This window comes from Lycorma delicatula, chromosome 9 (genome assembly GCF_047948215.1).
Source record: "Lycorma delicatula isolate Av1 chromosome 9, ASM4794821v1, whole genome shotgun sequence".
Classification (NCBI taxonomy): Eukaryota; Metazoa; Arthropoda; class Insecta; order Hemiptera; family Fulgoridae; genus Lycorma; species Lycorma delicatula.
The window spans coordinates 129,086,614-129,101,271 of NC_134463.1; the positions used below are offsets into that span (position 1 = coordinate 129,086,614).

General features: G+C 34.3%; 1 protein-coding gene across 1 annotated transcript in view; it reads left to right on the forward strand.

The window, feature by feature from the left end:
• The window catches only part of Kul (Kuzbanian-like), a 383,998-nt gene that overhangs the window by 268,028 nt on the left and 101,312 nt on the right, over nucleotides 1-14,658 (forward strand). Inside the window, exon 4 of the mRNA XM_075375246.1 lies at nucleotides 3,311-4,240. Within this exon, the coding sequence (XP_075231361.1) occupies nucleotides 3,311-4,240 (930 nt within the window). The remainder of the gene's footprint in view (nucleotides 1-3,310; nucleotides 4,241-14,658) is intronic.

Sequence of the window (14,658 nt, forward strand, 5' to 3'; positions counted from 1 at the left end):
TATCTCAAAATTTTACACAAATAGTAGAATAAACTTTTTTTTTACAAAACTTTTTGCATTGCAATTGCATGCTTTAATACTGCGCTCAATTGTCTCCTAATTTGTAATCTGTCAAGGGCAAAGCCGTCGGTAGCCAGAGCATTAGCTTCCCGGTTATGTACGTCTTTGCCGGTTTGCGCTATATATATTTAGTTAATTTTATTTAGCGTTTTTTTTACAGCCGTTACGTCTATTTCCCGCATCCTACTCTCCAAGCCTTCCTATCTTAAATCGCTTCGTCCAACAAACCGAGCTTCTCCGTACTCTTCACCGCATCACGACCCGCATTCTCCGTGGCCTTCCTTTCTTCCTTCTATTTGACGATTGCCAATTTGCACATTGAAGAGGCGATCCGTCTGGATCCATCCTGCGCATATGAGCGTACCGTACTAGCCGTCTAATTGCTACATTCGCTATCAAAGATGACGTAACCTTCATAATTTCTCTTACTCTATCGCTTCTGATTCTATCCATCAGTGTAATTTGGCAACATTTCCTTCAGTACATCATCTCTACAGACGTTAGTCTCTGTTTCATCGTTTCGTGTAGAGTCCGGAGTTCAGATCCGACTAAAGTTTTAAAAACATTACGTTTAGTTTTCACCGAGATACGGTTATTCCACAAAACCGAACCTTCTTACAATACTCTTTCCCTTTATAATCTTATTCCGTAATATTCGCGGTAATTACCAAATTCCCGATCCTGTTTTGAGGCTTTCCTGTAGGAATTTTGGCCGGAGAGAGATGATGGAGTGCTGGCCCGTCGTTCTAGCCTCCATCCTGTAAGGCCAAGAACTCTTCTGTTAGGGTTAACGTACCGTAGCCGAGGCGAATCGGTTTTAAGGCGCCAAGTTTTCTCCTTTCCACCGTTTTCCATCCTGCTACATAACGATACTCGTATACTAGCGTGCACCCAGAGCTCGCGTCAAGGACTCGTGGAAATAGGATTTGTTGGCAGAGCTGACCGACTACATAATTAGGAGGCTTTGTCCCGTTCGACAAAAACAGAGGACATTATAAACAGCATTTAATGGTGAAACATTATTCGACATCCCTCCTCCCGCTGTTGCCTTTTGCCGGTATTTGACCTCCACATATGTTTAGTAATAATAATACAATTAAAACATCGCCCTTTTCTTTATTTATTTATGTAATTACTATTCAAAAAAGACTCGCTTCTACTTTCAGTAGCTATATTGTAATAAAATATAGATAAGTATAAAAAAATTAAAATAAACATGATAAAAACAATAGTAATTTTATTATTACGGACGCGTGCTCGCGCACACACATGCGTGGGCATTCGTTATCGACAATAAAAATTTAAGTATCGCGATAATTAAAATATAATAAATAACTCCCGTTATTAAAACCCTTAGGTAATAAAAGAGCGGATGATAGAAACGCATACAAAAGCTATCCTTTAAAATGTTAACGTTTCAAATTTTCTAGATATCTAATGGTAATGTATCAACCGATCGAATTACAACAGTAATTCTTATTTACGGACGTCAAATAATGATATCGCATCAAATTTTTGGTTTGTTGAAGACTCACCGAGACTTATCGGGGGAACTTTAAGAGATAGAATTATACCTTTGACGGGAATATGCGTACGGTAAGCGTAATAAACATTTTGATAAAATTAGCTTCAAAACACAACAGTACGGTTTGATTTCGATACCGAATAAATCGGACTTGAGCATCTCAACAGAATTTTACATCTGTTAAAACACCCGTAAATGTTGGTTTACGGGCACAGAACAATATCAAATTATCATTAATGAAAATCAACTCGTGCGATCAGCAAAAAATTGATAGAATATAAATCGATCTTTCATCAAGAAGGGGCGGTTTATTTGTCAATATTTTAAATGAAAAAAAAAAATCGATAAGATTTTAATTATTTAAATTGTTATCTGTAGTTAGTAGTAAGTTTAGTTCGTTCTTTGTGCCTCGCAAAAGAGGTTATATCGTTCACGCGTAATCTTTTCCGAAGAGTAAAACACATATAAATGAAAATAATGGACGCACATTTAAATAAATAAAGCCTTTGAAGCGAAAATCATTTGCTTTAAATCTGTACGGAACGCAGAGATAACGTGAAAATACAAACGCCTCGAAATAGTTTTATAAAAAATGTATTAATAGTACGATGTATAAGCAGTATAAAAAATGTTTTACAGTACAAATGTATAAGACTGTATAAATAGTAGCCGTAGAAACGCCGATCGCTTACCGGCAAAAATATTTGTTCAGATATACCGATAATATTTTGCACGATTTTCATTACTAAATTCGTTTTTTCAAAATTTAATCTACAGGAATCGTATGTCTCTTACAAAACACAACTTAGCTAATAACTTAGAATATTTCTGCGTGATAAATGACGCTGTAAATTTCGATACGCTCTCTGTTTTACTAAAATCAGATGAGGAAGATATCTAGAAAGATTTCCGGTTAAAATTCATTCTCAAAGTAAGAGAATTAATCGGATCGGTAAAGCGGTTTTTATGTTTTAAATCGACATAAATACAACATATTTAGTTTATAAATTAAGATAATTGATTAACGCTGTTAAAATTTCAATTTAAAAAATTAAAAACCGATTAAATTTTGCACGTATTTTCTTCAAATTAGTTGAAGATATCGACAGATTTTTTTTACTAGTTCGTTCTTAATATTTTATCGTTCAGTTTTGTATATTTCACGTACCTTTCATAGCGATGTTCTTTTTAACAAAGTCTGTGTTTTAATGTGTAGATGAAAAAGTGATTTGTTGTAAAATATATTTGAGGCGGTAGTTGAGTATCGTGCGGCCTCCGAATCGGATAAAGATAATCCTCGTAAATTGCGGCCGTGATCGACGCCCACCCGCAAGAGAGAACATTGAAACTCCTTGTAGAGATGTTTATGCCCTTTGTAGGCGGATTCGACGTTACTTTTTTCAGTCAGTCCTCTCCCGTCATCATCGATCCCTTCGTCCTCGGCGGTGTTCTTCGGAATATCGGTTTACGTCACTTCCTGAATCTGTGCTGAGGATATAATCTTTTTACGAACGTCATCCTCGTGCATTTGTTATTTTGTGCCGGCAGCTTCGCATAAGAACCTGTCCGGTTGTCGTTAAGGAGAGGCCGAGGCGCATATTGCGTTTAGCCGGTCTTCCTGATTCTTTCTTGCAAATAACATATATATATATTTATGTACATATTAATTTTATTAAATTTGCAGAATCGTAATTGACATTGACTGTTTGTTTTGTTTTGTTACAGATGACGATGAGGCGGTCGTTAGAGGTCTGTTAACATCAGATGGTTTATTGGACGGTACGATATTGACAAAATCGGAAGAATATTATATAGAGCCGATCAGTAGATACTTACCGCCTACAAAAAAAACATATCATCATAATAAATACGATCCCAGTGGAGTCGGTTATAACGACGGCTACGACGATATCTATCGGCGGAATTTTACATTACCAAACTATTTTCATACCGTTGTATATAAAGGTTCGGACGTTAGAAAACCTGTAACCGCGACTTGCGCGTCGCAAAAATTGTATAAAAAATTACAAAAAAATCATATGCCGTCTTTTTTATTAAAAAATAGACATTTAAAACCTCATAGAAGTAGAAATAAAAGATGGCTTATGATGTTCGATGATAATATCGAATTATCTTCAAAGACTGTTGTAAATATTACCGATAATAATTTTAATAATAATTCTACGCAGCGTACTGTTTACCAGTTGGATGACGGAAGTGTGACTCCGACTGGATCCTCATCATCTTCCAGTGATAATAGTAACAAAAATTATAATAATAATAATAATAATAGTAATAATAAAATACGTATAGTAAAAGTCGGACCAAATACAACAATTATTAGATCGTTTAATGATAAAATATTAGTCGGTACGAGTAAAAACGGCGTTATTTCCAACGTCGGCGAGGATTCGGTCGACGGTAATAGACACAATATAATGGGAGGGACCGGCCACAGTACTATGCTTCACGACGATTGGTTGTTATCTAGACAACACATACATAAGAGAGCGGCCATCGATCCTAAAAAGACTACTTGTATGTTGTATTTACAAGCGGATCATCTATTCTATCAGAAATACGGCACGGAAGAAGCTTGCATCGAAGTTATGACGAGACACGTACAGAGGGTCAACAGTATATATAAAGTTACCGGTACGTATATCTTATTTTTAAAGAACGTTTTAGTAATTACGTCGCCTTATTCTTTATATCGCTTCTTTCTAATTTTTTTCTTTTGTGTTTACTTCTCCTTTTGTCGGTCCGCTTTGGTGGATTTCGTAGGACAAAATGCCGCGACGGTATTTCGGCCCAAAGTCTACGTAGATGTCAAGTTTAGTAACCTTATACTTATTTTACGTTTGTATTCCGGTTTTTTTGGTTTTTTTCTCGGTCAAATCGATGGGCTTTCTTCAGTAGTCTCTACAAGTATAAATACATTATAATTGTAAGCGGCTTTAATGCGGACGGGGTGGTTAATGCTGTTTTTAGAGATGACTCGTTCGTTTAAGGATTGTTACCTACGATTAAACGAAACAAGAATTTTTCAACGCTTAGATAAGTCCTTTTCAGACGGCAATATTGTAAGTAATGTTATAACGGTTCGTCGCCTTCGACTATCTGATCGTGTCGTGTAGTTTCTTCTTCGACAAATGTGACGTGCATCGTAAAACGAGTGATTACTTCTATTTTGTAACGCGTATACGACGATTCTAACGGTAGACTTCGTGCAGGGAATCGGTTTTTCGGTGATTTTGATATTTGTAACGGGTTAAAGCATTGCGAAGCGCCTTTTTTTCTCAATTTTGCGTAAGAATAAGTTATCAGAAATGTAGGAACTACAACATAAGATTTATCTTTGAGCAGAAATATCGACGTACTAAGCGGTGCGGTTGATTTGAACGTAATAGATGACAGTAGAAATACGGCTGAAAACGATGCCAAAGTCATTACTCGCTACGGGAAAAAAGTGAACGAAGAGAAATTATAAACGCAGTATATGACGATGGATAGCGGCTCAAATTTTGGGGTTACTCTTGGCGCGAGTAGGTCTTTTGAAAGGGTCGATCGATTTACTTAACTAGGAACGATTCTAACCTGCATTAATAAAATTTGTAAGGAATTACATAAAATGTTACATTTATAAACGCGTTTGTTTATAACGCGATTAAGCCATCGAGTTCTCGATTACTATTAAAAAGGGTTAAAATGAAAATTATAAAACAATAATTTTACCGGTTCTTATGTATCTTCTACGGTTGTGAGACTTGGTCGTTGAGATCGGTGAGTGAAAGGAAGTTTACAGTTCTTGAAAATAAAATTCTGAGAAAAATATCTGTTCTGTAATTATGAACGTACTGAGCAGCAAAAGAAACGTCAGAACTTTGTGCCGCGTAGATTATATTCGAGCGCGGATATATACGCGTAGTTAGTATTAATAGGAGTCGGAGAATGCGCCGGGTAGAATACGTGGAGCGAACGGGGAACGAAAGCGTAGTCGCTAGGATTTTAGTCGGAAGACCCGACGGAATGAGTCCTTCGGGTAGTACCAGGTGACGTTAGGAAGATTTAAAATTCTTAAAACGTGGCCTTTTAAAAAAGAACGGTCTTCAGTTGATTAAATATAAAATGATTAAGTTTAAATAATTAGATTTGATCTCCGAAAAATCGAGTGTAAGGACCGCGACCGGATCGGGTTGGCTCAATATAGGTTGAATCGGCGGATCTTTGTTAATGCGGCTATAAAATTTCCAATTCCTTAGGTCATGGAGTACTTCAGTGATAAATCGAAACAAATTTTTAAAATTTGATATTCGTAAAACGAAAGTTAAAAAAAATCCTAATAACGACAAAAAAATGAGCGTCACCACAATTTCAGTTTGTATAATCACAACAGTTTGTGTAATCACAGAAAGGATCGCCTTTCGACCGATTCGGTTGCACATAAATGTAAAATGAAACTGGTTGCACGCATTTAATATTTTGTTCAAATTAGGAAGCACGTGATTGAAAGGAAACGAATGAATTTTTTCTGATAGCGGTTTTAATAAAAATCGTCCAACTTTTCAATCGTTTTAATACGCTTTCGAGATTATTTAGGGCTAACATGCTTACCATCAGTTTTCTGTTTCTTTGTTATATCAAAAACTTTCTTTCGTTAACGCCTGTTGCGCTATTTGCTTTACGGGCAATGTTTGCGATTGCAGTTTCAGGGTTATAGATTATACTCATTACCATTTATATTGCCGCTTTGACGCAAATCTCCTACTCCGCGTGACCGGGTAAAACTTACCGCGAAAACCGAGCCGTGCTTTCGCTGTGTGCGTATATGCCATGAACTGTACAAAATTACAAAGCGAGCAAAACATGACGTACCGTTTTAAATAGCCTATGTGTAAGGGAGCATATGTTGTGTATGAACTGAGATCCTACGGCGTGGATTGTATGCTGCGCGAGCAATCCGCCTATATTAACGGTAACTAGTATTGCTATAAGGTTATATATACTTGGCAGATTTTTTTTTCGGAGCTACTTAAGGATTTTTCCGGTTTGATTCACGACTGAATCTCTCATCGTTTAAACCCGATCGGCACAAAAACAAGGGTAAATTAAAATTCTCACAAACAACGCCGACTAAAAACGTTATAAAAATGAACTGTTAACACTGTATCGTGCCGGCCTCCGTGGCGCGAGCGATAGCGTCTCGGCCTTCATCCGGAGGTCCCGTTCAGGCGTGGCATTTTTACACACGCCACAAATCATTCATCTCATCCTCTGAAGCAATACCCAACGGTGATCCTGGAGGTTAAACAAAAAACAAAATAAAAAAAACCCTGTATCTCGTACCGCGTCTAGTAACTGAAATACATTCACTGAACCGAATAACGGTCTGAAGCATTACTAATGATATTATCGATTTTAAACATTAAACATTGAATATCGTTATCGATAACAAAGACTCGACAAAATTTTTAATCATCATCGACGTGCTACAGCGCCGGACAAGTGATAGCTAATAGTATATTATTATACGTATAAAAGCAATAATTTCAATTGCTCGTGGGAGTGACAGAATGACTCGACCCAAACTACTTGTACATGAGATCTTATTCGTACGTGCTGAATTCAAATTTATATCTGCCGTACGGTTTCGTGGAGCAAGGTTTAAGTATTTAATCGGACTATTGTAGTAAGTATTTGACGCATGTTGTTGTATTTCAACGTTCTTGAACGATATCGTTGTGGTATTTTTAGTATATATTATGTTGTTAGTCGCAATTGAATCGTGAACTGTAGTGCGGTGTGCTTTGTTGTGAACTGTAGTTATTGAACTGCAGTATCGTGAACTGTAGTGCATTTGCTGCGAAGTCCTTTTAAAAAAATTGTGATATATTCGCGATCGTTCGGTGCGGATTTAGAAGACAGGACGGCATAAACAGGAAAAACGAAAGGTAAAGTTCGATTAAGGAAATTCTACGCCGACTAGAACGTTATGAACCGTTGCCAGCTTTCACCAGAAAAGTTATGAAACTCTTTGCCGGCTTTTTTTAAGCGGTTTCTGGTCTGAAATTTGGAATCGATTAAACTTTGACTTTTGATAAAAATTTAGCACTGGAATACTATACCGCTAGACAGTTATAAAATAATACACGTGTGCGGTTGTGTATGTTAGTGCGCGCGCGCGCTTGCACTTAGTGAAATTACTTTTTAGTTACGATTTAGATTCGTTGAATTAATACGATGCAAACCGCATGTTTTTTTTCTCCCGAGCTGGATACCGCAGGATTAAGCTTAGCACAGCTCAGGGGAGGTTGTCCTTTTAACTCAAACGGGCCTTCCCGTCTGGCACGACAGGGCAGCTCGCCGGTTTGTATCTTTTATTTTTGCCTGCCTCTAACCTTTGAAATGAGGTGGGCAAGCCCGACAATGTCGTTCCTGGGTCTCACCCCAAAGGTCGGGTCTCGGTCTTTATGCCTCATGTCTTTACCACGTACGCTCCCTAGAGACCGCTGAAAAAACCGCATGTTTTGGATTACGTTAAGGGATAATACCCTCGCAGGTTTTATTCTTATCGTATGTAGACGATTTAATGAAAGTAAAAGTTATCTGCTGTAGAATGATCAGGTGTGCGGATAATGCCGTCGTATTATTTTCTCACAGGAATTTGGAAAATGTAAGCTATTACTACCAAGCGATAACAGGCGGGCATCTCTTAAATTTATATTAATTAAATTTGGTTTTACAATTCACAGCTTGTCAACCTCTACTGAAAAGATTGAAAAATTTTTATACCTTCTTATCTTTGCTCTGCGTTGGAAAAATTTTCAAATATTAAATAAATATTTCGAGTGTTATATAATGAATAAAAATCTAAAAACGGAAACCGGTTATTAACATTCGTTGCGGATTTTATAAGCTAAATAACATTTTAAAATACGAAATATACCTGATGTTAACTTCTGTCGACGTAAAATTAAACGTTGCTCGTGAGGAGGGCCGTGTTAATATTTAAAAAAAAAAACAAAAATAGGTATTTTAATGGGTTTAGAAAATTTTTAAATAACACAATTCTATAAGAAAAGCTTTCTTCAACGCTTACATTTTCAGGAGGAAAGTAAGCCTAACAATTTATACGAACTGTAGGTAGGATCTTAGAAATAATTCAAATAGAGGAATTTTATGAATATAGATTTAAATTTAACTACTTTATGTAGACGATTTGATTACGTTAAGCATAGCCGAGCAATTATAGAAAGGCGCTTTTAGGTGTACGGCTGTTAAGTAGAGGAAAAAGCGCCTTGCTCTACCGACCAAAATAGCAAATTTAATGTTAAAAAATTGCACGAATCGAGTGTGAATAGAGATAGAAGATTTTTATTTCAATTTAGATTTTATTATCGATTATTATTAGCCTGATACTTTTTCTTGAACTAACTTTACCTTTTTTGCGCGTGCTTTTTCCCAATAGATTTTCATTCTTTCTCTGTATTTTTTTCTTCTTTGTTCTGTCCGTTTTACTTTTTGTGGTTTCATTTTAATTTTTTTCTCTCGGTTTTTTTCTATTTTTGTTCCGAGTTGTGTACGAGTATTTCTTCATCTTCAGTTTAGATAAATGTTACTCTGTTTCTTTAAAGCGATTTGTTTTTTTTCCTGTTTTCTAAAAGGTCGAGGGTGGTTTTATTCTTCTATCTTATTATCTTATCTCTCTTATCTTATTATCTATTACTTCTTATCTTATATTGATCGAGGTGTGTATTTTTCGGCAAAGTTCTTTGTTGGATCTAAGATGAAATTCAAACGGGTCCTAGGATTTTTCTTTTTCTTCTAGTTCTTCGATTATGTTTTTCTTATTAAAGGTTAACCGTCCTGACGGGTATTATAAACTTCGCGTTCTGATGTCTGTTTGAGATTTATTTATTAAATTTACGTTATATTCTTTAAGGAGCGATTTAAAAGCCGTTTCCATTTTTTGGATCTATTCTGTTTCGCTAGTTTTTCTGAATCGTCTGGTGTAACTCGTTTGTTGGTTCTTTTAATTTTCGCGTACTTAGTTTCTATTATATCGATCGATTTATTTTTGAATTGCGTTAATAAATTCTGTTTTTTTTTCAAAGGAAATTTGTCACCCTGCTTTTCCGGCTACTTCAGTCAGGATTTTGATTTCAGTTGAAGTTTCTAGATTTGAGAAAAGTACAATGTTAAAACGGCAATGCGCAAAGGCTAAGCGGCCGATAGGAGGTCCTTTCGTTTTTAATCCTTGCGTTTTATTCGACTTCTGATGGCATTTTTTGTTCTCTTAATTTTAGTCTCTATTTAAACTTTACCTTTTTGTTATTTTAATCTTTAAAACTTTTTATCTACTGTAATTAATCTATTATATTTAATTCTGTATCTAGTTTATTTGAATTTTTGTTTTACTGTCTATTATTATTTTGTTAAATTATTTTTGTTTAAATATTAATTCGCTACTGATCTCGATTAACTTGCCGGATGATTTTGTAACGTTGTCATCAAAAAAAAGTAGAAAATTTTTATTACAACATTAAAATTTATCTTTCATTCGTAAATTGTATTTTTTGTGATATTATAAAAATTATTTTCACGGATTATTAAATATTTGATAAGCTTACGCAGGAAAAAGAAAATTACCTAATTTACTACTTGCAACAGGATGTAAGTTCGCTTGAAATTTCTGCCGTTCCAAGCGAGTCTTTTTAGTTTATAAAATAATTTTAAATCTCGATTATGCATCTTAATCGTTTTATTTAGTTTTAAAACGGTTATAAGTCGAATTCATATTGCACTGATGATTCCAACGACTTCAGATTTGTCGCAAAACGTTTATCAGATCTCGGAATATGCTTGTTTTGTAAAAAAAACCTGGCGTTTCAACAATCGTTTATTGAACCCTTTCACGTTAGAATGATAAATAAGGGTTAAGTGAAAAGCATGTTAGAATATAAAATTTTCATCGCGATCGATTATTAAAAAAATAAAGTAACATTAAGAATAATTAATTAGGTAAAACTAAATGAATGAACTAAAATTTCAATCGCTACAAAAAAATAGCTATGGAAATTATACTTTTTTGAAAATCTAATGCAAAGCCTGATTTTTTCTGTTTCATGTAAATAATAATAAAACGGAAAACGACACGCAATAAACGACACGGATTAATAATTATAATTGTGTAATCATTTTTTTTACTTATTTTTTTCATAGGTACCATGCAAAATTACCCGCAAATTATGCGGCTCCTAGTATAGACCGACGGAAATATACGCGTCCCGTTCATCAAGAACCAACTCGACAAATGTATTCTTTTTACTTCCTTGTTAAGGAAAAGAATGCATTGTTTTTACTTCCTTGAAGTAAAGGAAGTATTGTGATCTCGAAAAAGTTCGGTTTTTAGATTTCAACGGAAATATCAATTTTGACCATCCCTGAATCCATTTTGACTATTTTCGGCGTGACGTCTGTATGTACGTACGTACGTATGTATGTCGCATAACTAAAAAACGATTAGCCGTAGGATGTTGAAATTTTGGATTTAGGACTGTTGTAACGTCTAGTTGTGCACCTATCCCTTTTGATTGCAATCGACTGGACCAAAAGCGTCCAACTAAGCTCAAAATCAAAAACAAAAACTAGATTTTGGAATTTTTCTTAACTTCAGTATTAAGCTGTCATCGAGAGATTTTCAACGATGTATCATAAGTTGTAGTTATTCTCATTAGTTCCAGAGTTATAGCCAAATGAGATTTTAATTAATGAAATATTTGGATCTATAAGGGGAAGGCACATCGGTTCGAATCAGCCTTCATCTCTTTTTTTATATTTTTAACTTTTTGTTGTAAATTAAAGGTGCTGATTTATTAATAATTATTAACCCGTGATTGTAAAAGAAGTTTTACAATAAATAATTATTCAATATTAACAATAAAAAAAAAAATGAAAAAAACAGAAGTTATTAGTTAAATAAAATTATATGTGGTTTTATAAATGTGTATATGTTATTTAAGAGGCATTATCACATACGTGTTTATGTAATATAGTTGGTGAAACACCTGATTATTGAATATAATTAAAAATTATAATTTACAATCTTTTTATTTTTGGATTTTAGTTAGCAAATTATTATAAAAATTCTAGATTTACTTTTAAAAAAATCATTTTATTTAATTATTTGACAGAAAAATAAAATAGATTTTTGAATTGCACTCATTTTAAAGTGATTGTTGAAAGTATTTTTTCACTTGTGCGTAATACGCACAAGATTTCTAGTGTGTCGTATAAATAAAAGTTAATAATAATTAAAGAACTCCGTTTAATGAACTCCTGTATACTGCTTACAAATACTAATTTTGAATTTACGGTGTAGGATAATCGGTTTTTATTATTGAATTAATAGGTAAACAATTTATTTAAAGAATAGTCGAAGGTCTTTTACTCTAACCTAATATTTCAGGTAAGATAGTTGAATTAATAACCGTGTAAATATTTAATGTTAATAAAAACTAATATTTTAGCATTTCTGTAACTGTCCACTTTTATTAAAGAATTGGAGGATCGTATCTCACTTTCAATTGAAATAAATTTAAATGAAGGGTAGCAAAAATGCGTATATGTAATTTAATATACGTACAAGGAAGTCATGTGGTGTCCACATCAGATTTTTTTAAATTATTTTTGTCGACTGACGCCTTTTTCTTTTAAAGAATACTGTAAATTAAACGGCGAAATTTTAGAGCGTACGTTTATTCTAGATAGATGTTAGGAAAAAAAAAAAATTCGGCTACCGCACGACTACCGATTCCTTACTTCGAGTTCGTCGTTACGAATAAAATCGTTTATTCGCTAGATCTCAGCGGGTACTTATGCTTTAAAACAATTCGCCTTTGCTGCACTGTTAACATCCAGTACTAGAAAATTTTAGATTTTAGCGAGTTTACTGTAGAAGCACGGAAGCATTTAACGGAATACTTTATAGTGGCGGCGTCTGTGTTATGTATTTTAAATATCAATTTAAGTGTTTTCGTTTTATTTCAACAAGTAATACGAAAATTTTATTCTTTGGTTTTTTCTTTTTTTAATTACCATTTAGAACGTGTTTTTGTTATTAAATTAAGGTTTTTATATTTATTTACTTCGAACTAATTTTACATTGTAGAGCCTGCGGATTATTATTGTATCAAATCATATTATAGTCATCTTTAAATATAATTCTCACGCTAGTTAATTAGTATAAGAATTCGCTTAGTGTTGATGTTAATAATATTTTATATTTAACCCGGTTTTCACTAGGGTTTTAGTCAGTAAACAGGATTTATTGTACATTCGCCGTATAAATATCTGTTCATTATTTATTTTGTATTTCCAACCTCCAACGCTGGCGACACCCGTGCGCGCGTAAGAACAAACTTCCTTTCGTTTCTACTGTAATTAAATAAAAAAGTTGAAGTAAAATTATCCCCGTAAAAATCGAATCAATATATATATATATATATATATATATATATATATATATATATATATATATACGTACGTATGTATATGTATATGTTCTGTTCGAATTTATAATTTATTTTCTTTACTGTAGCTGATCTCTGCCTTTTAAATGTTAAGGTCAAAAGTTACTATAGAAACTTAAACGGTTCGGTTTCGGAATACTTAGGTATATTAAATAACGTAACCTATCCGTTGTTGATGACCCGATCCGAGACACGCGTTCTCGAAAATGACGTAAACGTTCTCAAAAACAATAAACGTCACGTGCGACAAAATAAGAAGCGAAGGCGGTCTCCTGTTGTTTTCTTCACCGAGCCTAAAAAATGGTGAAGGCATCGAAATTTCGAGCCCGGTCTAGTGCAGGTGAAATTCAATTCAACGAATGTTATTTTCACGCTGCCTTCCGTTGGGATCGACCGTATTGTAAACATCCTCCTTACATTCAGAATAAGTAACTCTCTTCCATGTCATTTGTAACTCGAGTCCTTAACGACTGTCAAAGTACAGCACATGTATAAGGTCATAAATGATTTTAAATCCATCTCGTTTAGAAACGATACATTACATGCACTGTTTCTATTCGGTATCAAAAAAAAAAAAAAAGAAGTAGAGAAGAATTTAAATAGACAAAAACCGATGTAAAAAATGAGAAACGACATTAAAGAACTACGGAAAGAATTTTTAGAATATCTTTGAAGGTTCAAAATCAAGTGAATCTGGATAAAATAATAACAGTAATAAACGGAGTACAACAGGAGGCACAACAACGTGGCGAAAATCGTACATATAGAAATCTGCAGCAGATACAAGTTAGAGTTTCAAAATAAGCCCTGCTATACTTACGAACCAGCCTTCTTTTTGGAAAACAACAATGCAAACTTCTCTGGAACCAGGGGATTGTAACAGCAAACCCCATCAACTATAATAAGCCAGATATAGTAGTAGTCGGCAAAATGGAAAAAATAACTTACCTAATAGACGTAGCCATCCCGTAACAACCTCAACATTAAACGCAATGAGAAGCTGCAGAAATATACAGATCTTGTTTTTGAAGTTAAGGAAATGTGTTCTCAAAAAGTGGTTTATATAATCCCGATAATTATATCCGCGGAGGGAATAATACCATCTACTTTCCACAATAGTGTCTTGAAAAACTCTGAAGATCCAGTGGAAGACCCACGCGCTAATGCTAAGGAGTAGCGTTTTAATTGACATCTGCCATGTTGCCCGGAAGGCACTTATTCAACAATAGCAAGCTTAATCTCGTTGGTATAAATTATTTCGAGTTTAGAGAATGCCACGACAAAAGGCTGTGAAAATGTGGAATAATAATAATAGGCCATCACGCTTGACGGAACAAAGGATGGAACAACTGCTGTTATGTTAATATAACCCGCTAGGCCGGGGGATTTACTAAATATTGCCGAAGCCGGCAAGTGGATGAGTGTGCGATAATATTCGGAACGTACGAGCGAAGAGTAATTCTTCTTTGTAAGTAGTAGAAGTAAATAATCCTTGTACTATCCTTGTATTATTGATTTTCTGATTGTAATCGCTTTTTAATT